Raw genomic sequence first — 26123 nt, 5'->3', positions numbered from 1 at the left:
TACCACTACTGGAGTGGTGTCAGAGGGCATTGTGATTGTTAACGGAGAAAAGTCGAAAGATTAACCCGACAAAACTCTAAGTTAGACCGAAATATACTGCATTATGGAGTGAGAAATAACGATACAGTTGCTTCTGCTAGTTGAAGCATTCCTTCGGAGAGGGAGAGGAAGCTTCTTGTTAGTGTCGACCAATTGCATTCATACAATCGTCTCACATGAGACAGCTATAGGCGAGTTGTTCTTGTGTTGACGCCCATGGGTTCAACCTGCAGACAACCCATCTTTGGCTTTCTTATGTGAGAGGATTGAATGAACGAACCTATAGTTCAGTTATCTGGTATACAAGGACACCCATACTCTTTTTGCTATTCTTATTTAAGAAATTGTCTTTATTGAAATCGAGTCACACGGGTGAACATTTTGACTAACAAACATGAGGAAAAAAAAATCAAGCATTTCATAGTGGTGTCCGACCAAGACTGCATTCCTTGCACATCCCCATATAACTGATAATTGGTTTATTCAACTTGATTGTTTTCAATTTTCATGTGCAAAAAATGCAATCAGTCATCAAAAGAATTATCGAATCAAATTAAAAAAAAAATGAAGTATTCATATGACTGCTGATCTGGAAGAGATAATCTCTAAGATTTCGTTATGTAGTTTACCATTCGTTACAAGCACACCACCTGATGGAAATATAATTCTCCGCTCTAGTTGATCTGCAGCAAGGTCAAGCTGACTTCCTTTCCAATCGGAAACCTGCAGGTTATATATAATCACTCTCCCACTCCATGAGATCGTTATTTCAAAATGATTATGTGGTCACAGACTATGTATATATATATATATATATACTTATCACATAGGTTTGTATGTATATAGGCAGTATAGACTTGTGTTGGACTCTTGATAGCTATCTTGTGATTGGCGCTTCGACCCAGAGTAGTGTTTAACTTGAAATATCTTAAGTTGCATTTAGAATTTGACAGCTTTTGCAGATACAACCAGTCCGATTTGTACAAGAAACTCTACTAGATTTAGTCTCGTTTGTGACATATTTTGTGTACGGGACATATGATGTCTCTTGTGCACATATTTTGGGGACGGGACGTTACAGGTTGTATCAGAGAAGATGCCACGCCAACAAATTTTAAGTAAGACTCTAAGGGAAGAAGCATTTCTTTAGATGACTAGAAGGAAGCATACCTGACCCCCAGCTTCATGTACACATATTACCCCAACAGCATGATCCCAGATCTGCATTTTTGACAGAGTCAGACCATACTATCGAAAAGCTCTTACAACTAGATCTTATCTAGAGATACTAAAGTAGCTTACCTTCATGAGCTTTTCTGTCTTTGCTTGAAGCATGAAAACAGAAGCCCTGCCCGATGCCACCATTAAGTACTTACATAGGCTGTAAGATATATATAATATGAGCAAATCGAACATAGAAAAATGGAAGCCATGTGCTTCTAAAGCATCACATTAAGAAACAGCCTAATGAGAGAGCTAATTAGTAAACTAGCGAAGTGATATGTGCTAATTCATATACAAAACCATGGGTATATTTCCGTTAGAGCGAGTCACATTCAGACATGATTTCAACCTAAATATGCTAAGATTTGAGAATAGTACCTTCCACAACATGTTGGCAAAAGAAGAACTTCTTTATGCCCAATACTATCAGAATCAGTGGTTGAGCTGTATTGAGCAGATAACGGCAATGATTCCCAGTTTTGACTATCGGAAATACAAAATCGTGCCTCGTGAACCAAGGAACTTATATCAACATAGCTTCTGATCCAACTGTTTTGCATATCTGATATAGTCTTTGTCCAAGTTCCGCAGCCAATATGGGCAGCCATTATGATCCCTGAACCAGGTAGACCAGTTCTATCTGACTGGTCTTGAGTGCTAGGTTTTCTGGTCGAGTCTACCAGCCAGTTAGGGCAACCCATGACACCAAGCACAATCTCTCCTTCCATTACTAGAGACAAACCCACCTGAAAATTGGGATACTTCTTAGAAAAGAAACCATGAAATAGAGAGTGACAAGTAGAACTAGTTTGTCTTTCGGAATACACCTTTGAAGTTCATACATTTTGGGACCTGCCCTTGCCCAAAACTTGTTCTAAACTGCGGAATTTTTTTAAGATATAGATGTTCGTACGGGTTTTTCGACAAGATTGGGGGTAGTAACTCTAATATATGGTTCCTATAGAAGTTGCACTTTCAATTTTCATACCAACATACCACATACAAAGGCTTCACATTATAAGTAGGAAAAGAATCAGAAGAAGATAAGTAGGGCATACCACATACAATGCTTCACTACCTTTCAGAAACCCTTTTGTGCCATCGATCGGATCAAGTACCTGCAACAATTATACTTTTATATACTATATTCAGTAGATGAATAATTAAAAATGCAGTGAACTTTAGTAGTAATGGTAGAGATAGATTGTCCAAAAATTTCATCGATAAATAATACTCTTATCACTTACTCACCCAGTATGTAGCAGGTTTAGCTCCAAAGACAAAAGCATCCTTTCCTCCTCTATCAATAGCTTTCAAGACATTATCCCTAGTTAATGGTTTATCTATCGAACTCGCTTTATCTGTTACAGCACTAACAATTGAGTCCACTAAAGAATTTGATGTCAAGAACGACGAGTCTTCTTCGGCAACCAATGGAATCGAAGGAAACAAGCTATTAAGTTCTGCCAACAATAAGCAAGCAATGATCAAATTTTAATAAGAATGAAGGGAGTACCTCAAAATGAAATTCGAACGAGACATGTGTGAAAAAATAGTTACAAGAATTAGGACTATGAAACAACAGGATGAACTGTAATAGTCTCACAACGTTTGGGAGAGCATCCAAAACCTGGGTTATAGGTGCGTGTTCAAGCTTAGTAAGTCTCGATGCCTTCTCGATGGGCTCGTGGAGCCCTCGTCAGGAACAAAATCCCTACCCATGGGATTGAGCCTGGGTGTCAAAAGCGAGGACAGTATCGATGACTGCTAAAGCTTGGGGCATGAACTGAATTTCAAATTCAAACAGATAAAAATTTACCCAAACTAATTAGAGCCTGAACACTGAAATCAGCCACAGTAACAGGCGTTTGATCGTTCTTTTCAAGAATCCGTTCGTCACTAGAAACCAGAGATTTCTTTACCTGGTGAAACAAGAATTTAAAGAAAACAACCGTTTTAAGTGGTGTTTTTTCTATTTCATTGTTATCATTGTCTGAAAACGACTCATCTGAATCTGACTCGTCTGAACCAAATGCACCCAAAATCCTCCCTATATCACTTATCCAAACGAGTCAGACAAGCACAAAAATTTGAAATCTGACTCAAGTACATTCAGATCTCGAGTCAGACTTCACATCTTTAATAGAAATTAGGAAGAAAAATATTTACATCAACACAAAGGCGACAAGCTTTATCAACAACATCAATAGCTGCTTGAAACTCTCTATGATACTTAGCTTTTTGTGGTGCAAATGGTAATAAGCTTGACCTGAAAAACTTAAATCATCAACATCTAATAATAATAATGATACAATAGTTATCTTTGAAACCCTAATAAATTGGGGGGAAAAATTGGAGATTACCTGATGGAAACAGAGAAGAAGACATGAGAGGAGTTACGAAGATGTTTTAATGGAGTAACTGATAGAAATTGAGAACAAGAATGTAAGAAAGTCATGGTGAGAATGAAGTTTGAATTTCACAGTTGGGAGTTAAGAGGAAGAAGACAGTTAAGTTAGGGTTTAATTGGGGATTTTTCTGGTAGTAGTTGTTGGTCGTTATAAATCTCTTTTACCTGATTGGGTTAGAATTTGAAGAAGAGGTTAAGACACGAATCAGCACCAGATGTGTGCTATAAGCGGGCACCTTACTAACCAGTACCACTTGACTTCCTAAGCCAGACATCGGACTTGAACCAGGTAGAGACCATTCGGACTGGAACCAGTCCGAGAGCATGCTTAATTAGATAGAGTCAACGATTCTAGACGACTGCCTATAGCCAAAAAAAAAAAGTGGGGTGCCTATAGGAGAACCTTCTTCGTATTTTGATAAGGTCACTATCTGTAGTTAGTTTTGTGAAGAAAGACTTCGCAAGACCTCCATTTCTTTGTTGAAGATCGGTTTGGCAAGCTCTAGTGTTTTATATTATTTTGTAATCTAATGTCTAACTAGTTTTCGAGTGGTGAAACCCTTAAAAAGTTTAAGCATTAGTTTTGTATTGATTTCAAGTGACTTCGGAGTATTCTGTAAATAGTAATGTACTAGGAATCCCATTAAATTTTTGTTTGGGACTGGCCCATTTTGAAAGAAGAGATAAAGTCTCAGACTTGACAAACAGAAGAAAAATTAACAAGTTCCAAAATGAGTGACTCTCTAAACCAAACAATTTCATCTATTACAGAATAGGAAATTTTTTTATTTTGTCCATTTAAAACTTTTGTTCTCACAACAATTTCCTCCATGCACGATGAAACGCCCGTTTAGTGGCTCATAATCTCATTATAAATCAGAGCATTACCGTATCGAACCCTGAAAGAAGGTCCTAAGGGTGCAGGGTTACTCCTTAAGACGCCCCCAAAGAGCAGAATTGGTTGTAGGCACCCCATTATAAAGGCACCATCTTGACCTTTTTCCCTTTACATTTTATATAGATACATCCCACCCATCCCAAGAAGAAGAAGCTTCACAAACAAATGGATTAGATTTTCGGATAGAGAAGTTTAAAGCAAGATATTAAAAGAAGATGGCTGAAGTCTCAAAGAGGTTCAAAGAGAACTCATAGAAGAAAAGAAGATTTCAAACAAGGCTTTGAAAAATTCAACCTTCTAAAAGCTTTCAAGTTTCAAGCTCATTGTCTCATTAGTTTAATGGAAAACGATTAATGTGGTGATTTACGAGAATGCAAAGTATTTTTTTATGCAATGTTAAAAGAACAACTACCGAAACAGAGTTAACAATCATTTCCTGCTAACAACTTTTCAAAGTTCTTTGGAAAACAAAGGTTGCCATCCGCTTATAATAGCAATTATAGCGGTATTTTCTCCGTTATAATTGTTTTTTCCTTGTTAATAAAAATGAAGCTTATATAACGGTTACCCAGATAACCATTTTTACTTTTCTCATTTTCTATCCGTTACAGAGCGACTCTATCGCCTCTATGGCATCCCACACCTAACAGTGTCTAGACTCTAGAGTACTAGAGATACGAAAATGATTATCGGGATTAAAACCATTGCAAACATAGCCTGGCAGCTCATATATTAATATATTAAACCACACAGAGAAAACGTTAACGTTTTCACATAATACAATGATTTTATATAGAATACGATAATTAATGTTAGATTTTTTTTTGAGAACAACGATTAATTAATGTTTGATTTGATAAGCCAGGGGAATCAAATCTGACTCAATAAAAAATCAATAATAAATATCTTTTGATACGTTTTCGATCTTATCCTCTTGACACTTGATGGGGTCATGATAGTGATATAGATAACTTTTGCTCCAAGAATAACCTTCATTTTTTTTCTGAAAAATCGTCTATTGTTATTATTATTTCAATCCCTCTCTATATATACTTATTTAGCTTGCTCACAAAAAAAATTCTTAGTTACTATTCAAATTGTACGATCCTAATGAAATGAAAGAGCATCAAAATTCTTCTTCTTCTTCTTCTTCGATATCGGATTCAACATTGAAATCCCTCCAAGACTCCATTTCCAGAGCTGTTGATGCTTCTGCAGCTACTTGTGTGAAGGCTGGAAAGAAGATTAAGTTTGACAAGATAAAGCAATACGAAGAATCTCTTCGAATGGTCATGTATTTGAGTTGCTGGGGTCCTAATTAAATTTCGTTTCCGTTTATTAGGTTGATCAATCTTTACTTACGGAATGATTTGGTTTTAATCCAAGAAAGATCGATTGTTCGTCTACTTGATCGTATGATAATAAGATAAGCGGCAAATGAAACAAAAAATGACCATATTGCCCTCAACCTATCTCTTCACTCGAGTCCTATTATCCAGACAGTCAAGTAGGGGGGTCAAATAGTAGAACAACCTAGTATTGTTGGTTTTAATCAGATTTAGATTATGATCTTTGTAAATTGTGGAAATTCTCTGGAGAGATGTTGATTTCTAGTTGTTGATATGTTTGTGGATAAGATTTGTATATAATCTAATGGACTAGACTTGTACCAAAAGGGTTATTTTGGTAAAAACTCCATAAAACTTGCAAAATTATGTTTAGAGATCTGAAAATGTATCAACTTAAATCTATCAAATTTATTTCTTTAAACTGCGACGTATTTCACAAATACTGGATATCAAAGTTATCCATGTGCTTCAACTTACCAAAGTTTTCCGGTATTGGTTGGTTATTAGTGCTGCAGTTATCTATAATCCTAAAGTTTAGGGTTTGGGTCACTGACAACCGTCATTTTTACAACCGAAATTAGTCGGTCCCCGACTAGAAAAACCAAAAAAGTTGTGACATAAATCCACCACATTATTCTTCTCCATGATCCTATGACCAATCAACCCAAATATAAGGATAGAAAAGAAATGCTGAGGAAAAGACATGACACCACATATGTTATCTCTTTATCTCTTTTCCACCACATAAAATCTAGTAAAAATATCACTTTGTGATGTCCTTTTTGTTCTTCCTCATTTTGATTCAAAGAAAAACAAAAAGGCAGAATAATGCTTTCCATGAAACCATTCAAACACCACCATCTCCATTCACCATTAAGTATATTCAATCCATTACTCAAAAAACTTCAAATACAACATCTTCATGAAGGTACTTCAAATAATCAAACAACTTCACATTTTCAACTTTACTTGGCTATTACTATTCTTTATTAATATTTTGATAGATTAAGTGTTTATTTGATGGTTATACAGGAATTAGAAAAGTTGCAGGAAGAAAGCTTGTAGTTGTAGTTAAATCATCAGAGAATCAAGCAGGAGGAGGAGGAGAGAAGAAGATGAAGGAAGAAAGAAAGAGTTTTTTGAGTTTAGAAGAGGCAGGATTAGTTGAAATTTCTGGTTTGAGTACTCACGAGCGATTTCTTTGTCGATTAACGGTATTTATTTCTAAAAATTTCGCGTTTTAACTCTCGCTAACAAGTTTGATGGTCTTAGTTAATTCACCAAGTCAGAAAATTTTAGGGGTTAATTTTCGCTTTTTCATCTCTTAATGACTCTCAAATTTACCAATTTAAATTATGTATGTCTAGAAATATAAAATAGAGAAATTAAGCCATATTGCTTAAGTATGATTATACATAAAGTTATTTTATGTTTTGTTTTTTTTTTAGATTTCATCTCTAAATCTACTAAGAGTTATATCAGAGGAAGAAGGCATTCCAATTGAAGAGCTTAATGCTGGAAAGATTTGTGATTGGTTCATGGAGGATAAGCTCAAAAGAGAGCAAAACTTAGACTCTGCTGTACTTCAATGGGATGACAATGATTTGCAATTTTAATCTTCAACCTATGAGATTAGTCCCGTCGATAATTCTGAGAAATAACATATATTTTTCATTCGTATTGTTATCATTGTTTTCTTTAAGAAGAAATTACAGTTTTTTCTCACATGAGTTTATACTTAATCGTCTTTTACCTATCGTTGTACATTCTTGTGACATTCTTTTAATATTTTATCCTTTTGCAATGGTACAATTTAATGAGAATTACGATTTAAACTTTCCGCCCGGACAAAACAAATGAAAGGTGGATTGTAATAATTATGTGAGTTCTACTCTTTAGTTCATAATCAAGAAACTAAAAGGAAGGGGTTTTAGTAGTGGAATCTCTTTTTAGAGACAAATGATATATGGGCATAATTGATTCTAAGGAAAAGAAATATTTTAACTACAAAAAAAATATCTTAGACGTGAGTGTGTATAACAAATGAAGAATACAATTATTAATTCCCCATTGGGCCCATGCATTTGTAAGAGTGACCTCATCCTGTCTATAGAAACTACTAGTGTTGCTAAGCGCAATTTTAGAAAGTATTTAGTAAGTTATAGCGAATTCTTTTTAGAAATTATTTCATGGCGCTCTTACCCGACAAACTAAGCCACCTATACCATGTTTCTATGAGCTCCAAAACTCGAACAAACACGCGTAGACCCTATGAAGGGATAGCTTGAGGGAGCAGACATTTGCAACTTCGGTCGTACCTCTTCTGTACCAAAGCAAACAGAGATTGGTTGTTACGTCACACGCACACAACCACAGTCTACATGAGGTCGAATGACTAATATGGCTGGTCTATGTGGGTCAATCATTTACTTTTTTTGAAGATGCTCTACTCATCGGGGATGACCGCTTCATCTGCCTACATTTCGGGCTATATAACATTTTTGTAATGTACACAAGGAGTGATTAAGCAAGTAGATTATTAGATTGCAACAAGAAAAAGAGTAGATTAGTAGATATTTTTATTGGAATAGAGGGAATCTTGGTTCAATTAACAAATGAAAAAGTTTGGGTAGTTCTAGTGTCCCACGACGTCACTGGTATTGGCACCTTTGTAAATCCAAAATAAGGATCGTAAACGGTAGTTTATCGAATCAGACATATTAGATATTTGTATTAGATATTTAGTAAGCTATCTGACATCAGATAATTATTTGACGGATATTATATATCAATATCTGAATCTGACTCCGATTGATTAAGGGATAGCGGATAATATTTGATATCCACAACAAAACAATCATTATTTTTAACCATTAGATCTAAATAATAAATCGCAACCATCTATTTTATACATTATTATAAACAAAATTTATATTTTTATTATTTTTATATATTACTTATCGGACACGGATATTTGTCAGAATCCATATCCAATAAGCAAATACCCGATATCCGAAGTTTTTATACTTTTTTAAAATCAAATATAGATGCAGATCAAATGTCGTCCATTCAGATATTTATTAACATGCTTATCCAAAATCTTGAGGGGTTTATTATTATTTTATTTATTTTGAATATGGACTACAATGATCATTACAAAGACATTAATAAATCCATACAATGTGATAAACACGATAACTATCGAATTACTATTGATCTGGTGTCCAAAAAAGTAAATGGCCTAAACGGATTACATGGCCTGAAACTCACATAAATAATTTTATTTATATTCAAATTCATATTCTTGGATGTGCACTTCTATAAAATCGAACCTGAGACATCAGTATTGCGAACTTGATGCACTTACCGTCTGGTTGGGTGAGGGGTTTATTATGTGTAAATGAGAGCTAGTAGAAACAACTTGGGGGCCTCTAGAACTTCCCAAAAGTTATACTAGTAATAAAGGTCAAATGCGTGGGACCCATTATGGGGATTTCTTAATATAGGCAAGTGGGCGGGACCCAGGATGGAGTGTGAGTGATATTGACAAGTTGGTGTTGGGAAACTATTGGTGGGTCAGAATGAGTCACGAATGGGGAATCTTCTTCCATCCAAGATAAGGTTGCCACCTGCTTCCTCTTACTCCTACAATTACTTATTGTCTTCTAGGTATGGGGATTCGTGAGTTGAACATGTTTGGTATTTGAGCTGGCTAAAGCATCCCCAATGGTTACCACAAAAAAAAACACCAAAAAGTAGTATTCACCCATTTTTTTGTTGTTTTCAAATTGGGGAACCCAAAGGCAAAACACTCACCAAATCACTATTCATCACACCAAATTTCATTTTTACCATTTTTTAACACTAACTTTTAAAAAAAATAAATTTAACTAGTTGAAATTACAAGACTTAAACTACAAATTAAACTAATACGACATTTTAATAAAACTACAAACCGAAACTAATACGACATTTCGACCGTTGTACTCCGGTTGCGTGTTTTTTTTCTATTTGCGTCTCGTTAAACGAATTCATTAAATGTGGTCATTTTGACCGTTGTACTCCGGTTGCGTGTTTTTTCCCTCTCAACCCAAGGTGTATGTCTTGTTTAATCAACCCAGACACTATGTCTTGTCCCCTCAAGTCTGCAAAAGTTGTCTTGTCCAGTCAACCCTCCAAAAGTAACTTTGTCCGCTCAACACAGAGTATCTTATTGAACCCTCCCCTATAAAAGTGTTGTGGCATGGAGAGGTTGTTGCAGAGTATTAGTTAGAGATTATAAATATACCTTGTTGCTCGAGCGTTCCCATTGAGTAAAGATGTCTGGTTCATCGTCGTCCTTTTGCTTGATTTGTAATCGTTCCGGCATTCCATAAGCGAGTGTGGATGGTGTTGGTGTTATTGTCTGAACGATTGTTATGATTATCTAACCTTGAGTTATGCAGACGGAGTTAGCGGAAGAGGTGGTTATCTTCACTGCAAAAAATGCAACTATTTTGACTGGGTTTCAGACTATATCGATCGTTTGTTAAAGGTTAGTTTATTAGGTTACGATTGTGGTTATATGTATACATAAATTTTATTCCCAGTGTAACATAACAAATATGTTCAATTTATTCAGGAGGTGGCTGAAACACCATGCCCTGTTTGCGATGAGGTTGGATACGATCATAATACATGTCCGGGAGTCGAGCCTAAAGACGAACCTCCAACGTATTATTCGGGGGAGAGCGATTCCGATTAATATTTGGGATCCCAATGTTTTATTACGAATATTAGAATTCCCTAAAAAGTATAATTATGTATGTTATTTCTATGAAACGACATCTACTTTGATTCATGGAGTACTTTTTTTTATTGAAATGTCTCCGAAAGAGTACACAAAATCGATAACGGTAGAAATGAAAATCATAATAGTCCAATTATGTGTTATTAAGGGTATAAATAAAAATATTTAAGGTAGTCTTTTTTTCGAATATTTAGATTAAATGTTTAATTTTTTATTTTAGTGTAATTTAATTAAGTAATTAAAAATTTTATCGGACCAAACACAAAAAAAAAAAACATAAAAAGGGATCAAAAAATTAAACAAAAAACAAAAAAGGGACCAAACATTAAAGAAGAAACAAAAAGGAGGACTAATAATTAAAGAAGAAACAAAAAAGGGGACCAAACAGTTATTAAATAAACTCTGGGCCCACCTCTCACCATTTTGATGAGAGGGAACAGTAACTGCCCAGATTACTGTTCACGGCACAACAGATTTTTGGCAATCTGCTGTGCCGTTGGGTGGAGAATTTTCAATTTGGTGATCTCTTGATCAGTTGCAGGAGCATCTCTACTCAAACTCTAAAATTTAGTCAACAGTTGGTAGCCCAAGTGGTTCCAAGGTGTTGACATAAACTCCAGAAAGCCCTGGAGGTCCCAGGTTCGAATCCCAGAGAAGGTGGAATCTTTGGTTATTTGAATTGGGATTATTAGGGTGTAAATAATGTTGTTGGCCTTTAGGGCATGTTCTAGTTGGGCTATAGGCCCGGTCCTGTTAGTGTTTGAGTGGGCAGTTATCGAGCTTATCACATCTATGATGTATCAAGTGCCAAATGTAACGACATACGTAGATCGTAGTCGGCTTCCAAAAAAAAAAAAAAACCCTAAAATTTAAACGGTTGCATGAGATGTTTTAGAATATTTTTGTAAAATATTCCCAATACAAAATTTAAAATGGATTTCTATAATATGGTGTTGATAGTTATTTTAGAGATTTTTAAAAAGATCTTTTAAATTTAAAATGACTTCTGAAGATCTATAAGTGTCATATAAGCAAATCAATGTTTTTGTAATCAAAATATAAATTTTCGAGTTTTTCTTGATTGTTGGATTGGAAAATATTCTTCAACAGTCATGCGAATCTGATCCAAATGTAACGACATACGTAGATCGTAGTCGACTTCCAAAAAAAAAAAAAAACTCTAAAATTTAAACGGTTGCATGAGATGTTTTAGAATATTTTTGTAAAATATTCCCAATACAAAATTTAAAATGGATTTCTATAATATGGTGTTGATAGTTATTTTAGAGATTTTTAAAAAGATCTTTTAAATTTAAAATGACTTCTGAAGATCTATAAGTGTCATATAAGCAAATCAATGTTTTTGTAATCAAAATATAAATTTTCGAGTTTTTCTTGATTGTTGGATTGGAAAATATTCTTCAACAGTCACGCGAATCTGATTCAGTTAAAGAAAAAAAAAAGTGATAAAAGAGGTTACAAAATTAGACGTACTTTAGATCTAACTAAAAAATATACCATCCCTCGAGAGTAAACAAATCAATCACGAGAGAAAAAAGATTTGACTGGAATACTTAAAACATCTCCAATACAACACTAAAAACAAATTCTAAAAATCATAGAGGTTAAGTGTGAAAAATAGACGGCTAAATGTCCTTTTTCCTCCTTGGCCTGAAAATGAGACCCGACTTCAATTTGAAAACTGATGTGCCCGACTCCCATTAGTCCACTCGATTTTCTCTCTCAGGGCCGAACTAATGGGAGTCGGCCACATCAACTTTCACGATAAGTTCGGACCCATTTTCGGACCAAACCATATTTTAGAAAAATAAATCAGATATTTCCCAAAGAAAACGACAAAGTGTTTTGATCTTGACACCACCAATAATTCAGGAACCCACATAAAAAAGTAATCCGGTTTTAGAAAACAACTTAACAACTATAAAATACCACTCTCTTTCCCTCTCTATAAAATACCCTCAACTACTCTTATCCACTTCACTAACAAACCAAAACCCAAAACAACTACTACTACTAATTTACACAATTATTATCCGTCACCGGAATCTGACACACATCACCGTAGAAAATAAAGTATGGCTTACTTTGGAAGAGTTTGGATGGCAGCAACAGTAGCCCTAGTTCATCAAGGTCACACAGATCAAGGCTTCAAACTAAACGCCAGCCTGAAATCATTAAACTTGGGTAAGATAATGTTCTCTTCATCTGAGAACTCCATCGGAATCCGATCATTCGCCGGCGTATTAAATTCCGATTTTGGAGTTTTTAGCCGGAGTAATGAAGTTGATGATAAAAGAAAACAAGCTGATGAATCTGTACAAAAAGCTATGTATTTGACTTGTTGGGGACAAATCTAAATTTGAGATTTTGGGGATCCGGTATAATTGAGTTTTCCTTCCGATCCGATCTGACTGGGTTGGATCGGATCGATCGGATCTGGTTTAATCTGAACGTAATATTGAGCTTAAACATGGAGACGAAGAAAGATGAGAAATTCTTGTGTATATTGTAAATATAATGTTTCAAGAACTAGTTTCTTCTTTGCTTTGTAAATTTTCTAGCATTGAATGAAATTGAAGGAAGTTTTTGATTCAATTTGGTTGTCTATCTTTTCATTTGTTAGCTTAATTTCAAACTTTCATTTGTCTATCTTTTCGTTTGAGTCGTTTTGTGCCATTTGAACCGCCTGTGCTCTCCTCTCACATGTCCAGTCACGTGGAGAGAGAAACTCTTGTTTCTCTCACAGGCGGTTCAAGTGGGAGTCCCTAGAGGTGGATTGTGTAGCCTTGTTGTATTTGATACGAGTTCATTTAAGTCAGAGGAATCAAACTCAGACGTAAGAGAAAAAAAAACACCATCCAAGTGGTGTCAACTAGACGGAACTACAACTACTCAAATCTGACCAGGGTTAAGATGGGTTAAATCGGCCAAGGCCTATATCGGGCCCATGTCAGGCAACTTTGCCCAATCTGTTCTACAAGGGTTGGACCTAGTCGAGCATGGCTGATCCCGAGCTACCTAGTTTGAGCTCACTTGTAGCCTAGTTGGGTCAGGCCGAAGCGGGTTGGGATGGATGGATTGTTGACACCTACAGAGGAAGAATAACCCAAACTTGGAAGTAACAACATGTCTAAGGTGCTGTTTGTTTTTCTAGATTTTCAGATCTGAAATCTGAATTGCAACCCAATTCAGATTTCAGATGTTTGTTTTTTTATTAGTGAAATCTGAAATGTTGGGCTGAAATCTTAAACATCTGAATTGTCTGAAAAAATGTCTACTTTTTTCAGACTTCAAAACAAGTCTGAAATAGAATGAAATTGTCTGAAAATGTGTAAAAGACATTTATGCCCATTGTTAAGTGTTTAGAAAGTTTGTCCCCACCCTCATCAACAGTGGCTATCCTCCACCACCGGCGATCTCCGCCACCACCACCATTATCGGCGATCTCCGCCACCACCACCATTACCGGCGATCTCCGCCACCACCACAAATGACAAATAACAAGAATTTATTTAACTTCTTCGCCAAAAAAAATTTGATCTTTGATTTATAAAATAAACCCTAGATTCACTAGAGAATGGATCCAGAAAATCAATTATAAAGAAAAATTAAACCCTGATCCCATAAGAAATCAAACATGTATGAAGTAATGGAGGAAGATCTCCTGAACCAACTCCTCGTCACAGTAAAGCTTGAAAATACCCTCTCTCTCTAGAACACCATAACTTTTATAATACCAACAGACCAGTTGTTGTAGACCCTTTTCGAAGAACAATCCATAGGCTCCTCCGTTTCCTCTAATATGATGAAATCCTAGATTCATAGTCTCATCTGAATCAAGGCGATTTTCAAACGTATTCGCCTCTGATTTTGAGGGATTTTCCACATAGAAGGTAATCTTCTCCCCCGTCTAGCCTCTGTGTGTGTAGATCGGAAAGGGTTTTCGATTCCTCCAACAAATGCTTCACAGAATCAGGACAAAGACTAACTATGGTTCTTCCGAAAACCCTAACGAATCCATTGCTATTTAAAGTCTCGTTAGAAAATCCAGTTGATTCTAAGGTATTTGGGTAGGTTAAGAGGTTGTAGAGAGAGAAAGAGTAAACAGATGATGTTCTTGTGTGGATTGAAGGAGAAGAGGCGGCAGATGGAAAGAAGAAGAGAGAAATGAATTAGGGTTTCAAGTTTGGGTCTTTTTAAACCAATAAGGGTATAAGTGTCAAATATAAAATTCAGACACAACCATTCAGATTGAAAAAACAAACATCCAAATTGTAAATAAGTTAGTCAATTCAGATTCAGCCAATTCAGTTCAGCTAATTCAGATTCAACCAATTCAGATTCAGACAAAGAAAAAAAAACAAACACAACCTAAGAATACTCGAGGTACAAGGTAAATGGTAAAATAATTTCAGTTGTGAAACTTATTATTTCTCAATCATATACAGATCAGGAGATTAATAAAGATGTAGTTCGTTCAGTTCATGACTTTCTCTGTCGTGATCTACGAAGAGAGACTGACAAAACTCAGCTAAAGATAAAGTACACGAAAAAACACCACAAGCAATGAATGAAACCATTCCAACAAGTTCTAGAACACATACTTAACCATCCAAATATTTTCATGGAAACTTCCCAGTAAAACAAGATAATCATGCATGAGCAACGGCTGGTTCTTACTAAATTGTGCGCTTTTCTCAACCCTATATTCAATGAAGGTGTATTGAATCCACTTTAAAACAGCAACTTGAACCTCTTGATTCTTGCTGAAGTTTGCCCCAACTTAGAGCGAGTTAATCGTTCAAGGCATTGTAATTCACGATCTTCTAGCTCTGGAAGGAAGCCCTTGAAGTTGGGGCAGTCTCTAATCACAAGAGTGTGGAGTTGAGGTTGTATTATCTGTCGTGGAAGAAACTCAACTTCTCGAATTCCATTTATTATGAAACATTCTAGACCAGTCATGTTGATATTCAATACTTCGACATTGCTGGATGTAATCTCCAACTTCTTTAGACAGGGAAAGGTAGTCGGCGATGTAGTCAACTTTGGGCAATGATCAATGACCAAACTTTGAAGCATAGGAAAAGAAGGAGAAGAATAAGAAGAAGAGTTGTCAATCCATTCTTGTAAATTAAGCATTTGATATAAAGTAAGTGATTTTAAGTTAGGAAGTTGCCCAAGCCCTTGAAGTTGTTCACATCTGTTCCACTTTTGGAGATTTAACACCTCCAAATTTTGTAGAGACATGAATGAGATATTAGTAGTCATCCATGATGGAAGTTTTAGACCATTATAACCAACAATCCTCAAGTGCTTCACATTAGAATGAGGTTGGAGGCCTTCTAATACATCATCTTCATTTTCACCACCACCGCCATCTTCCTCTTCAAAAGTATACCCTTTAGGACTAAAACGCCAGTCTAGTGTCAAAGAGGTAATATTTGGTTTTCCGCTTAATTTTGCTCGTTTGGCTTCTTCTGTTCCACCTCTTACCCTTTCCAAATTATAGACACCGAAGCGGCCACATATTAGGTTTAGACCTCCTAGCTCTCCAATGCCACCACCACCACCACCACATGCCCCTCTATTTTCCCTCACTATATAGCGATATAACGATTTAAGGCAAGTTAGCAGACCTATTCCTAATAAAGTTTTTTTTGTGTCTCTCAAGTAAATAAGGCTTGTCAACTTTGTCCAATTTCCTATGTAATTGGGAAGCTCGCAATCCCCTAAATTTGCTTCTTCTAGATTGTATAGGCCGGTAATGCACGACTCTGGTAGTACTTTGATACTACTACCCTGTAGGTAGAGGTACCTAAGAAGTTTCAGTGCTCCAATCTCTTCGGGTAGTGCTTCCAACTTCTCACAGTATTTAAGTTGTAATGTCCTCAGGCTTTTAAGGCCATCAATACTTTTCGGCAAACGTCTTAAATTTGTAGATGAAACATCGAGTAACCTTAAGTGTTTCAGAGCTCCCAAGTCTTCCGGTAGCTTTTTAAGATTTCTACAAAGTTCAAGGTTCAACTCTTTCAAATTATCACAACTAGTAATGGAGTTAGGTAATTTTTGCATTCCCCAACAAGCAAGAGAAAGGTGTTTAAGATGTTTCAGAGCTCCAATTTCATTAGGTAAACCTCGTAATCCAGGGCATTTACCGAGTTCTAGGGTCTGCAAGTTTGACAGGCCAGTGATAGACATCGGCAACTCTTCCCCTACAAAACCATTTAGATTGAGGTGCCTTAAATTTTTTAATGCTCCAATGTCCTTTAGAAGATTTTCGATTCCTATGGTCTCTTTTAGTATAAGTGTTTGCAGATTATAAAGAGTACTAATGCTCAAATTTTCCACTCCATGATTACATTTCGAAAGGTTAAGGTATCTCAAGTGTTTCAAACTCATGACTGGAGAAGGTAAATGTGTAATCCGTGAACCAGTCACATCTAATACCCGCAAGTACTTATTAGTAAAGACATGACCAGTTTCGTTTGCATCTAAGGTTAGTAAAGTGCGGAGTTTTTTCGGAAGTTTTGTTAAGTTTTTCTCGTCAAACACCACGCGTAGACGACGAGCTTCAGAAGATATGTCTCCCATCTTGCTAGCCTTCACGTTTAAGCACTCATTATTCTCAGTGACGCTTTCTGCCATATCATGTATGAGATCGTGCATCTTGTAATACTTGTCCCCCTTTGGTGATTTTTGAAATAACGAATTTCTTAACAAAATGTCAAAATTTTGATTTCCGACTTGTTCCATTAATGGTGATGGAAGAAAGCCTTCCGCCATCCACAATTGGATCAGAGTTTCTTTGTTGAACTCCCAGTCTTTTGGGAATATAGAACAATATGAGAAACATTGTTTCAAATTAGATGACAAATGGTAGTAACTCAATTTTAGTATTTCATTTATTCTACTCTCACTGTCTAATATATCCATTATCTTATCGCGTCTTATGTTCTCCCATTCGCTTTCTTCTTTCAGTTTGTACATAAGACATCCTAATGTTTTTGCTGCAAGGGGTACACCACCACATTTGATCGCTATTTCTTTTCCTAGATCTATCATATATGGGTTTATTGATGCTCCGCCAGGAGAAAATGCTCGGTGCTTGATAATAGCCCAACAACCTTCGTTTGATAATAGTTGCAAATTATATGTAGAATTCGCTCCCTTAATATTTGATGCAACTTTATCACTTCGTGTCGTGACTAAAATTTTGCTTCCTTGAGCACCAACTATTAAACGACTTCTAAGACTCTCCCATTTAACAGAATTTTCGTTCCACATATCATCGAGGACTAAGAAATACTTCTTACCACTCAACTTATCTCGAAATGTGTCTACCAACACGTCAGTAGTTGGTATATCATGGCAAGTTGACCTAGTGATGGATCCAATGATATCCCTTAAGATTCGATTAACATCAAACTCACTATCATACACACAAATCCATATTCTTAGATCAAAATGTGTCTTTACTAACTCGTTGTTATAGACTTGTTGGGCAAGTGTTGTCTTCCCAATTCCCCCCATACCTACGACGGGTACAACCGAAATATTTTCATAGGCTGATGAGTTAAGCAACAAGTCAACTATGTTGGAAATGTCTTGCTCCCTTCCGACATTTATTTCCGAATCATCTCCGTAGGAGTCAGTTTCTCGGTCAAGTTCGAGACTAGTATTAGTACTAGCAAGGGTTATAGTGGTTGGGGTGAAGTGAAACCTAACCATATCTTTGGCAATTTCATCTAATGTTTTGTTGATACATTTGATTTTATAAGCCATTTTGATAGAAAATTTGGTTTTTGAAGCTAAAGAGTGTACTTTGTTGTGGTTAATTACCTCTGGACGCATGGATTCGTATGAAAGTTCGTCAAGAATGTCGTCGGCATCATAAGCAACATCTCTAAGCTGTTTGAGCCAGCTCCTGACAAGAGTTTCAGTCTCTTGTCGCTTCTCCGCTTCAGAAATTACTGCCAAAATCATCTCCAAAGTCTTCTCTAATCTTTTAAGATCATCTTTCACATTCCAAATCATACCAATCTCTTTTGCAGCAAGGGGGCCTAGTTTCTTCAGGATTTCAGTTACAAAATTAACAATTAGACCTTCACCAATGCCCATTCTCTCTCTCTCTCTCTCTTAACTAACCAGGGTAAGAGTTTGTTTTCCTAATTTCCTTATGTCTATTTATGCTTTTCTATCTCTCTCAAAGAATTGACATTTTTATTGTTGAACTATCAAAGAATTGACTTGGTTAACCTATATGAATATATAATAGTAGTCAATTTATTAGGCTATAATTCGTCAACAGTTGGTAGCCTAAGTGGTTTGAAGGTGTTGACGTAAACTCCAAAAAACCCTGGAGGTCCTACGTTATTAAGCTATAATTCAACTTCAAATGAGTAAGGACATTAAATATGTGGTGTAATTTTGGGTCATTAAATGTGGTGTAATTCAACTTCAACAAAAGAAAATGACATTAAATATGTGGTGTAATTTTGGGTCATTAAATATGTGGTGTAATTTTGGGAGTTTTAAAGTGGCTCCGCTCAACTTGATTGTTTTTGACATTGTCTTACAAATAAAATTTGTGAGGGATTTACGGGTAAACAGGGTGCCTGTAGAACTTGCCTATTATTTTTCACCTAGCCAGTTGACTGGCAAGACATCTAATTTAAGACAAGTTGAAACAAAATTAATAATTTTCTTCATTATTGAAATTCTAACAATTTAATTGCTTTACAACATCTAGCTTTTTTTTCTTTTTTTTATGAGATGTAATATTTCTAGCTTCGGAAAGAGTTCCTTTCCCTATATGTCAATTAAATGAATTGACTTTGCCGGGACAATAAGTGAATATACAATAGTAGTCAATTTATTGGGCTAATTCAACATCTAATGGGAACACATTATATACTTGGTGTAATTTGGGGGGTTCATGAGTAAACGGGACTGATAACAATAAAGTCAGAGTGCATAAAGAACTTACCAATTATTTTTGTCCTTGCCAGAAGAGTGGCATTTTTTTTTTTTTTCTTTTTTTTTTTTCTTTTGTTAAGGAAGAAGAGTGGCATCCAATTTAATACAAGTTGAGATGAAGATGAACTGATGTTTTTTTTTAATTATTGAAATTCTGGAAAAATAATTAAATTAAGACAAGTTGAACTAGGTGATTTCTCGAAGAAGAAAAGAAAGAGGGAGAGAAAAAAACAATTTAGGGAAAATTCATTCATTGGTAGCACCCACGTATGTAGTTTTGGTGGGAAGCTAAATTCTTTTTTTTTTTTTTTTTTTTCTGTTGAACTAACTTGCATTAATTAAATCACAAAGTTATTACAATATTTATTAACTAACATAGAAGGCACATTTTTTCATATTTTACTAACATTCTTCTTCCGCGCCCATTTAGCTAAAGTGTCTGCACTGGAATTGAGATTTCTCCTTGACTCCTTGTATACTGAAATTTCACCTCCTCGAATTCTTTCCTGATTTCCTTGATTCTCCGGACATGTATTAGAGATTGCCAGTGTATCGAGTGCTGTTTATTTTTGAGGTGTTTGATTAGATTGATGTTGTCGCTTTCGATTATTATCTTCTTGTGGTTGTTGGCTTTCGCCCATTCGAGACCGAACAAAAGCGCCATTGCTTCTCCTTCTTCGTTGTTTTTGGCTCTAGAAGATTTTACATTTGCTTCTATGAATTTCGATTCTGCATTGTGGACAATAAAACTGATTCCTATATTGGATGTTAGATTGATAAAGGAAGCGTCTACATTCATCTTAATATAATTCTGATGCGGAGGCTGCCATTTTTCATTTGAAGTTTGTATTATTTTCTTGCTTTTGTTATTGATTTTTGGGAAATTTTCAATCATTTTTATGATCTTATCGAGATCATTGATTTCATGTTGGAAACAGTGATCACACCTCACTTTCCATAAAATCCATAATATGATCGAAAAGTGGATATTATTTGCAATGTAGCTACGATGAACATTTTCTTCCCATGAGAAGATCCAGTCAGAAATAGACGTTATATTTTCAGAAATGATATTGAATTTAAATCATATATTTTTCGCCAGAGCGCAATGTAATAAAGTATGTTCAATAGATTCAACATGCGTGCAATTAGGACAAAGATTATTATTGTCGATATATTTTCCAATTCTTTCTCTAACCGGTAGAACTTTGTTACAGATTTTCCAGATGAACATTTTGATTCGAGGAACAGTAGGGATAGACCATATGAAATTCCAGTTATGATGATTATTATTGGTGTTACTATTTTGATTGCTGAGGTGTTGATATATAGAAACGACTGTGAAGTGACCCGATTTGGTGAGCTTCCACTTGAGATGGTCTTTACCGTCACTATTCACTGGGATACATTTGATAAGGTTCTGGGTATGCTCGTCGAAATTAGCTCTAAGGAGATCGTTATCCCATAGATTGTTCGAGATGAGTTGAGCCACTTTGCTTAAATTGGACTGGTTATTGTTCTGAATTGGTCCTTAAATGGAATGACAACTGGGTCCTCTGTATAGGATATTGTATTGTGATAAAAACCCTCTTTGTTCGGTCGTTTCGGTTTGGGCGGTTTTTAGAAACCCCAAGCCGAAGCCAAACCAAACCGGTTTGGATTGATCGGTTTTTCGACCGAACCGAGCCGAACAGTGAGCGGTTCGGCCTAAAAACCTATCGGTCCGGTTCGACTTGGTTTGGTTCGGCCGATTAGTTCGGTTTTTGCTCACCCCCTACATCTACGGGAAAACACAGGGTCAGCCCTGGGCCCAAGCGACCCAGGCGGTCGCCTAGGGCCCCAAATTTAGGAGACCCCGATTTATATAACATTATATATAGATAGCATTAATATATGTATTATTTTATGCACATGTACAACAAAATTTATTGGGTAGTAAAATTGGCGGAGCAGGTGATTAGTGAACCTAAGGTCACGGGTTCGATTCCCACGACTTGTATAAGGTCAGGGGTTTGACTCCCACGACTTGCATGATAGTTTAGATAATTTTTGTTCTCGACATATTCGCCTAAGGCCCCCAAAAGTCAGGGCTGGAAAAACACATTATATATTTGGAGTAATTTTGGAGGGGGGCTCTAGAACTTGCTATAACAATAAAGTGAGGTGCCTATATAACTTGCCTATTATTTTTGTCCAACCCAGTAGAGTGGCATCTAATTTTGATACAAGTTGAAATAAATTAATGCTTTTTTTTTTAATTATTGAAATTGTTGAAACATAATTAGTTGCCACCCACTTACATCTTAAGTTACATTAATATAGTATTACCTTTGAGGGGATTGGGTGAGGAAAGGGGGTTACCTCATACTTGTTTATAATAGGGAACCTGGACTTGGAATCTATAATTATTGGGTTTATTGCACAAGGTACTAATTTGAAATAGGATTTCACATACACCATCAACAATTAGACCCTTGAACAATCACCATTCTCTCTCTTTAATGATTAAATGATCAAGCAACAAGCTAGGGTAAGAGTCCATTTTTCCTAAGAAAATGGCTATGAATGTCTCGAAAAAGTTGACAGAACCAGTAAGCACAGTAGTCATATGCCCATATTCCTTATGTTCATAATAAAGTCAGTCCAAAGCAGAATAAAATTCCATCTTTCCTGTTAGTGGTGTACACTGGGCCAAGTTATAGAGCTTGGCTCGCACATCGCTCAACTAGGAGAGTCAAGTCAGGCCTGGCCGGTGTTAAAACAGACTAGGCCGGTAAAGGGCCAGCCTAGGCAGCTCTGCCCATCATGTTGGCCCAACCCGAGTCACGCCACTATTTGTTGCTTGGAACAACTTTCGTAATTGTGACTTAGAAGACCCTGCCTCGAAACTGTGTTTTATCTTTGACTATTTGCCTTCTGACACGACTAAATTACTATATCCATCATCTCACAATTGTCTTTTTTTTTTTGTTAAGAGATCTCACAATTGTCATTAACACTATTTATAGTACTACAAGTATCCCATGACAACAATAATGGACATAGACTCGATTATTTTATAGGTGTTCACTATAAAAAGCATATAAGTTTGAATTCAAACATCAAACATAATATAAAGAGTACTACAAGCAAGAATACATGATTTCAAGATATCTTATGATTATAATCCATAAATTTCATCATCCAAAGTATATAATTGTATTCTCTATAAACTAAGTGCATAAAAATGAAAATTGTTCCTACCAAAAAAAAGAAAAATAAAAACTAATAACAAATCAAACCAATACTAACAAGAAAAACTAACTAAACTACTATTTTGTTAATCTCTTTGGGCTTCATTTGAATATCACCACCAATAACATCTTCATCAGGAATGTACTTTCCCCAGTACCAATGCTTCTTCCAAACATGTGACATTTCTTCGATAGGAACTCCTTTAGTCTCCGGCAAAAAGAAGTAGATAAAAACGGTCATGACAAACACGAAAAACGCGAAGAAGAAGAACAATCCGAACTTCATGTGACATAACATGGTTAGGAAGATCTGTGCGATCACGAACGTGAAGAACATGTTCACCGAAACATTAATACTTTGAGCTGCTGATCTGATCTCGAGTGGGAAAATTTCACTAGGTACTAACCATCCAAGAGGACCCCATGACCATGCGAAACCCATTACGAATAAACATATGCATATCACTAGTCCCATAGCATAAGGCTTTGGAATCACTGCAATACCCGTCGTTCCGAATTTAATCCAGATTAAAACTCCTACTAGAGCCTGCACATTCAAATAAAATTATGCATTAGATGGGATATAATTAGGGTTTAGGAATTGAAAGAATACATATTTAGGGTTTAAGCATAAATACTAAATTGGGTAGGGAGATAATAAGAAAATTACTTAGTTACCTGAAAGATGAACATTTGGCAACCACCCTCTAAGAATAAAGCCCTCCTTCCAAACTTATCAGTGGTAAAGATGGCAACAAAAGTAGCAATAGCATTAACAACACCAGTGATCAAAGCAGACATAAGTGAAGCATTATTACCAAACCCTATTGTTTGAAACAACACTGGAGCATAGAACATAACCACATTAATCCCTGTGAGTTGTTGGAAAAATGGGATAAGTATAGCCATTGTCAAATGTGGTCTATATCTCTTTTGGAAAATATCATTCCATGGGTGTGTCACTTTCTTAGATGCATCACTAGCCGCTACTAAATCGTTGTATTCGTCTTCGACATTAACGTTACCACGAATACGTTGAAGTTGTTGTTTAGCCTTTTCAGGTTCGCTTCTTTCGATCAATGAATTTGGAGTATCAGGGAGATAGAAAGCACCGAATGTCATGATTAGAGCGGGCACGGCCGCTAGACCTAAACTCCAACGCCATCCGGTACCATTATGAATCTTGTTTGTAAAGTAGTTAACTAAATTTGCACCCAAAATACCGAATGTGATCATCAATTGAAAAAACATATTAAGCGCTCCACGGAATTTGTACGGTGCCATTTCCGATAGGTAAAGTGGCACAGACTGCAAAATAAGGAGAAAAGGAAAGAATTATTCAACAAAATTTTAGTTTTATTTTTATATATGTAACAGAAAAACCCATAAGATTATAGAACTTTAAGAAACCCAAAGTACAACTAGGTCTATCAAAAACGTCTCACGAACCGATTAAAAGAGTATTAAAAAATAATTTTTACCTGATTAGCGAATCCAACACCAAAACCAAGTAAAATACGACCAATATAAAGCATGGCTAGATTTTGAGCAAAAGCATTGATGGCTGAACCACCAAGAAACACAAGACCACCGGCTAGCATAGATATCTTACGTCCGAAAGCCCTAGTAACGATACTAGCTCCCAGCGAAGCGATAAGAGCCGCTATGTATAATGATGAAGTAAACATAGTGAGGAGTTCACTGTCAAATTTGCAGTATTGATTCGCCGATACAGCTCCAATTTCTTGCTTATAAACTTTTGGAAAAAACTTTTGCAAAAAAGGTGTCATACCCGTCACTCCACCTATATATTTAATAGGACAAAAAAGGGTAATCGAATTAGTCTATAGTTCATTAATTAGACTCAACATATACAAAAATCATAGTATAAAATACTGAAAAAGTAGACGTATTCCAGACCTAAACAGAAATTGAAAAGACCAAAAAAAAGAGTATATAAATCAAACCTGATATTCCAATATCATATCCAAAAATAAGACCACCACAAGCAGCAATTAGACAAGTAATGAAAACATGAGAAGTTAACTTCCCAGGATATTGTTTCCCTGTTTGTGTTGAAGATGACACAAACCCACCCGCCATTGTTGAACCCTAATAAAACTCTCTCTTACTTTCTACCTCTACCCTTTGTGAAGATGAAAGATATGAAGTGAAAGGACTAAGGATGTGGGGTTTTATATGTATAGTTTGGATATGTATTTTAGTAGGACTCGTAATCCTTAATAGTTGTGATAATTAAGATAATGTTGTTATTATTAAATAGATAATTAAGAATTTAGTTAATCCTATTTCACTTTGGATTTGGATTTGAATTATTGTTGGAGTCCAAATATAATAGAATAGTTTCTTCTTTGCTTTCTAAATTTTCTAGCATTGAAATAAATTGAAAGAAGTTTCTTATTCAATTTGATGATTTATCTTTCAATTTTCTAGCAAAGACTAAAATTAAATCTCCCTTTAAGTGGTGTCAGTTGATCGAACTACGGCGACTCAAATCCAACCAGACCCAGGATGGGTCTGATCGGCCAAGGCCAATATCAGATCCATGTTGGGCCGTTTTGCCCGATATGTTGTCCTAGGGTTGGGCGCAGTCTGGTAGACCTTCTCTTGACACTGCAAAACGGATGAGCTTTAGCTACGCTCCTTTTGTTACAGATTAAAAATATCGTGGATATTAGTCAGCATTTGCTATGGATATTTTTAAGAGTTAATTCCTATTTGCCCCCTACTTTGTGACCAGCTTCTTTTATGGCCCCCTACTTTCTGTAAATTCAAATATGGTCCCATTTTTTAATGTAAATATCATAACTATCCTTCTTATAAATATTTTTTTTAAATAAAATTAAATAAAAAGGCCAGTGCTTTGGGGAAAGCTAAATAGTTTCCGGGGTGTGAAATTTTAAAGAGAATATGTAGAATTTTAGAGATTTTTCGGGGAAATAAATTTTAAGGGGAATTAAAAGAAAGGGTTAATTCCGTTTTGGCCCCCGATTTGTGACCAACTGGCCGTTTTAGCCCCCATAAGTGTCCGGCAGTTCGTTTTGGCCCCAAAAAATTCCTAAATGGCCCCAAATTTTTTTAACCTCCCAATTATACCCCCATGGCATTTCTGTAATTTATTTTTTTTCTTTTTCTTTGTCCACCTCATCTAACAATTGACACA

The 26123-nt window shown here is 35.8% G+C and overlaps 4 protein-coding genes and 1 long non-coding RNA gene across 5 annotated transcripts; 2 read left to right on the top strand and 3 right to left on the bottom strand.

Moving 5' to 3' along the window:
- Positions 1-503: 503 nt before the first annotated feature.
- LOC147536276 (Inositol monophosphatase family protein) lies at positions 504-3979 on the bottom strand. The gene is made up of 9 exons (XM_086641587.1): positions 3627-3979; positions 3433-3532; positions 3083-3185; positions 2515-2726; positions 2322-2381; positions 1642-2009; positions 1342-1420; positions 1210-1260; positions 504-762 (listed from the first exon to the last, which is right to left on the bottom strand). Exons 1-9 carry the CDS (start codon positions 3719-3721, stop codon positions 613-615), a joined length of 1218 nt encoding a protein of 405 aa, XP_086497713.1. The 5' UTR covers positions 3722-3979; the 3' UTR covers positions 504-612.
- A 2592-nt stretch (positions 3980-6571) lies between these two features.
- Positions 6572-7674, top strand: LOC147536275 (receptor-interacting protein). Its single transcript, XM_086642395.1, has 3 exons — positions 6572-6848; positions 6953-7134; positions 7369-7674. The coding sequence occupies exons 1-3, from the start codon at positions 6749-6751 to the stop codon at positions 7534-7536; spliced, it is 450 nt and encodes a 149-aa protein (XP_086498521.1). The 5' UTR covers positions 6572-6748; the 3' UTR covers positions 7537-7674.
- A 3541-nt stretch (positions 7675-11215) lies between these two features.
- LOC147536274 (uncharacterized) lies at positions 11216-13325 on the top strand. Its single transcript, XR_015226304.1, has 2 exons — positions 11216-11286; positions 11857-13325. It is a non-coding gene; the product is annotated as an uncharacterized LOC147536274 (long non-coding RNA).
- Positions 13326-15128: 1803 nt separating this feature from the next.
- LOC147536273 (putative disease resistance protein RGA3) lies at positions 15129-18960 on the bottom strand. The gene has a single exon (XM_086642617.1). The coding sequence runs from the start codon at positions 18846-18848 to the stop codon at positions 15465-15467; it is 3384 nt and encodes a 1127-aa protein (XP_086498743.1). The 5' UTR covers positions 18849-18960; the 3' UTR covers positions 15129-15464.
- A 3885-nt stretch (positions 18961-22845) lies between these two features.
- Positions 22846-25111, bottom strand: LOC147536272 (sugar transport protein MST8-like). The gene is made up of 4 exons (XM_086642619.1): positions 24907-25111; positions 24421-24743; positions 23618-24247; positions 22846-23486 (listed from the first exon to the last, which is right to left on the bottom strand). The coding sequence occupies exons 1-4, from the start codon at positions 25040-25042 to the stop codon at positions 23010-23012; spliced, it is 1566 nt and encodes a 521-aa protein (XP_086498745.1). The 5' UTR covers positions 25043-25111; the 3' UTR covers positions 22846-23009.
- Positions 25112-26123: the final 1012 nt, after the last annotated feature.

The sequence above is a fragment of the Eschscholzia californica genome, unplaced genomic scaffold, assembly GCF_041429995.1.
Source record: "Eschscholzia californica isolate CP2 unplaced genomic scaffold, dmEscCali1.0.p SCAF_5, whole genome shotgun sequence".
Taxonomy (NCBI): Eukaryota; Viridiplantae; Streptophyta; class Magnoliopsida; order Ranunculales; family Papaveraceae; genus Eschscholzia; species Eschscholzia californica.
This window is presented reverse-complemented; position numbering and strand designations above follow the sequence as displayed.

Coding starts and splice junctions, on each gene's coding strand:
- LOC147536276 (XM_086641587.1), bottom strand. CDS start 3,721: ATGACTTTCTTACATTCTTGTTCTCAATTTCTATCAGTTACTCCATTA. Junction 3,186..3,432: donor CTTGTCGCCTTTGTGTTGAT/GTAAATATTTTT, acceptor TTGTTTCACCAG/GTAAAGAAATCTCTGGTTTC. Junction 2,010..2,321: donor GTAGTGAAGCATTGTATGTG/GTATGCCCTACT, acceptor CCCAATTTTCAG/GTGGGTTTGTCTCTAGTAAT.
- LOC147536275 (XM_086642395.1), top strand. CDS start 6,749: ATGCTTTCCATGAAACCATTCAAACACCACCATCTCCATTCACCATTA. Junction 6,849..6,952: donor AATACAACATCTTCATGAAG/GTACTTCAAATA, acceptor ATGGTTATACAG/GAATTAGAAAAGTTGCAGGA. Junction 7,135..7,368: donor GATTTCTTTGTCGATTAACG/GTATTTATTTCT, acceptor TTTTTTTTTTAG/ATTTCATCTCTAAATCTACT.
- LOC147536273 (XM_086642617.1), bottom strand. CDS start 18,848: ATGGGCATTGGTGAAGGTCTAATTGTTAATTTTGTAACTGAAATCCTG.
- LOC147536272 (XM_086642619.1), bottom strand. CDS start 25,042: ATGGCGGGTGGGTTTGTGTCATCTTCAACACAAACAGGGAAACAATAT. Junction 24,744..24,906: donor ATATGATATTGGAATATCAG/GTTTGATTTATA, acceptor TTAAATATATAG/GTGGAGTGACGGGTATGACA. Junction 23,487..23,617: donor GCCAAATGTTCATCTTTCAG/GTAACTAAGTAA, acceptor TTGAATGTGCAG/GCTCTAGTAGGAGTTTTAAT.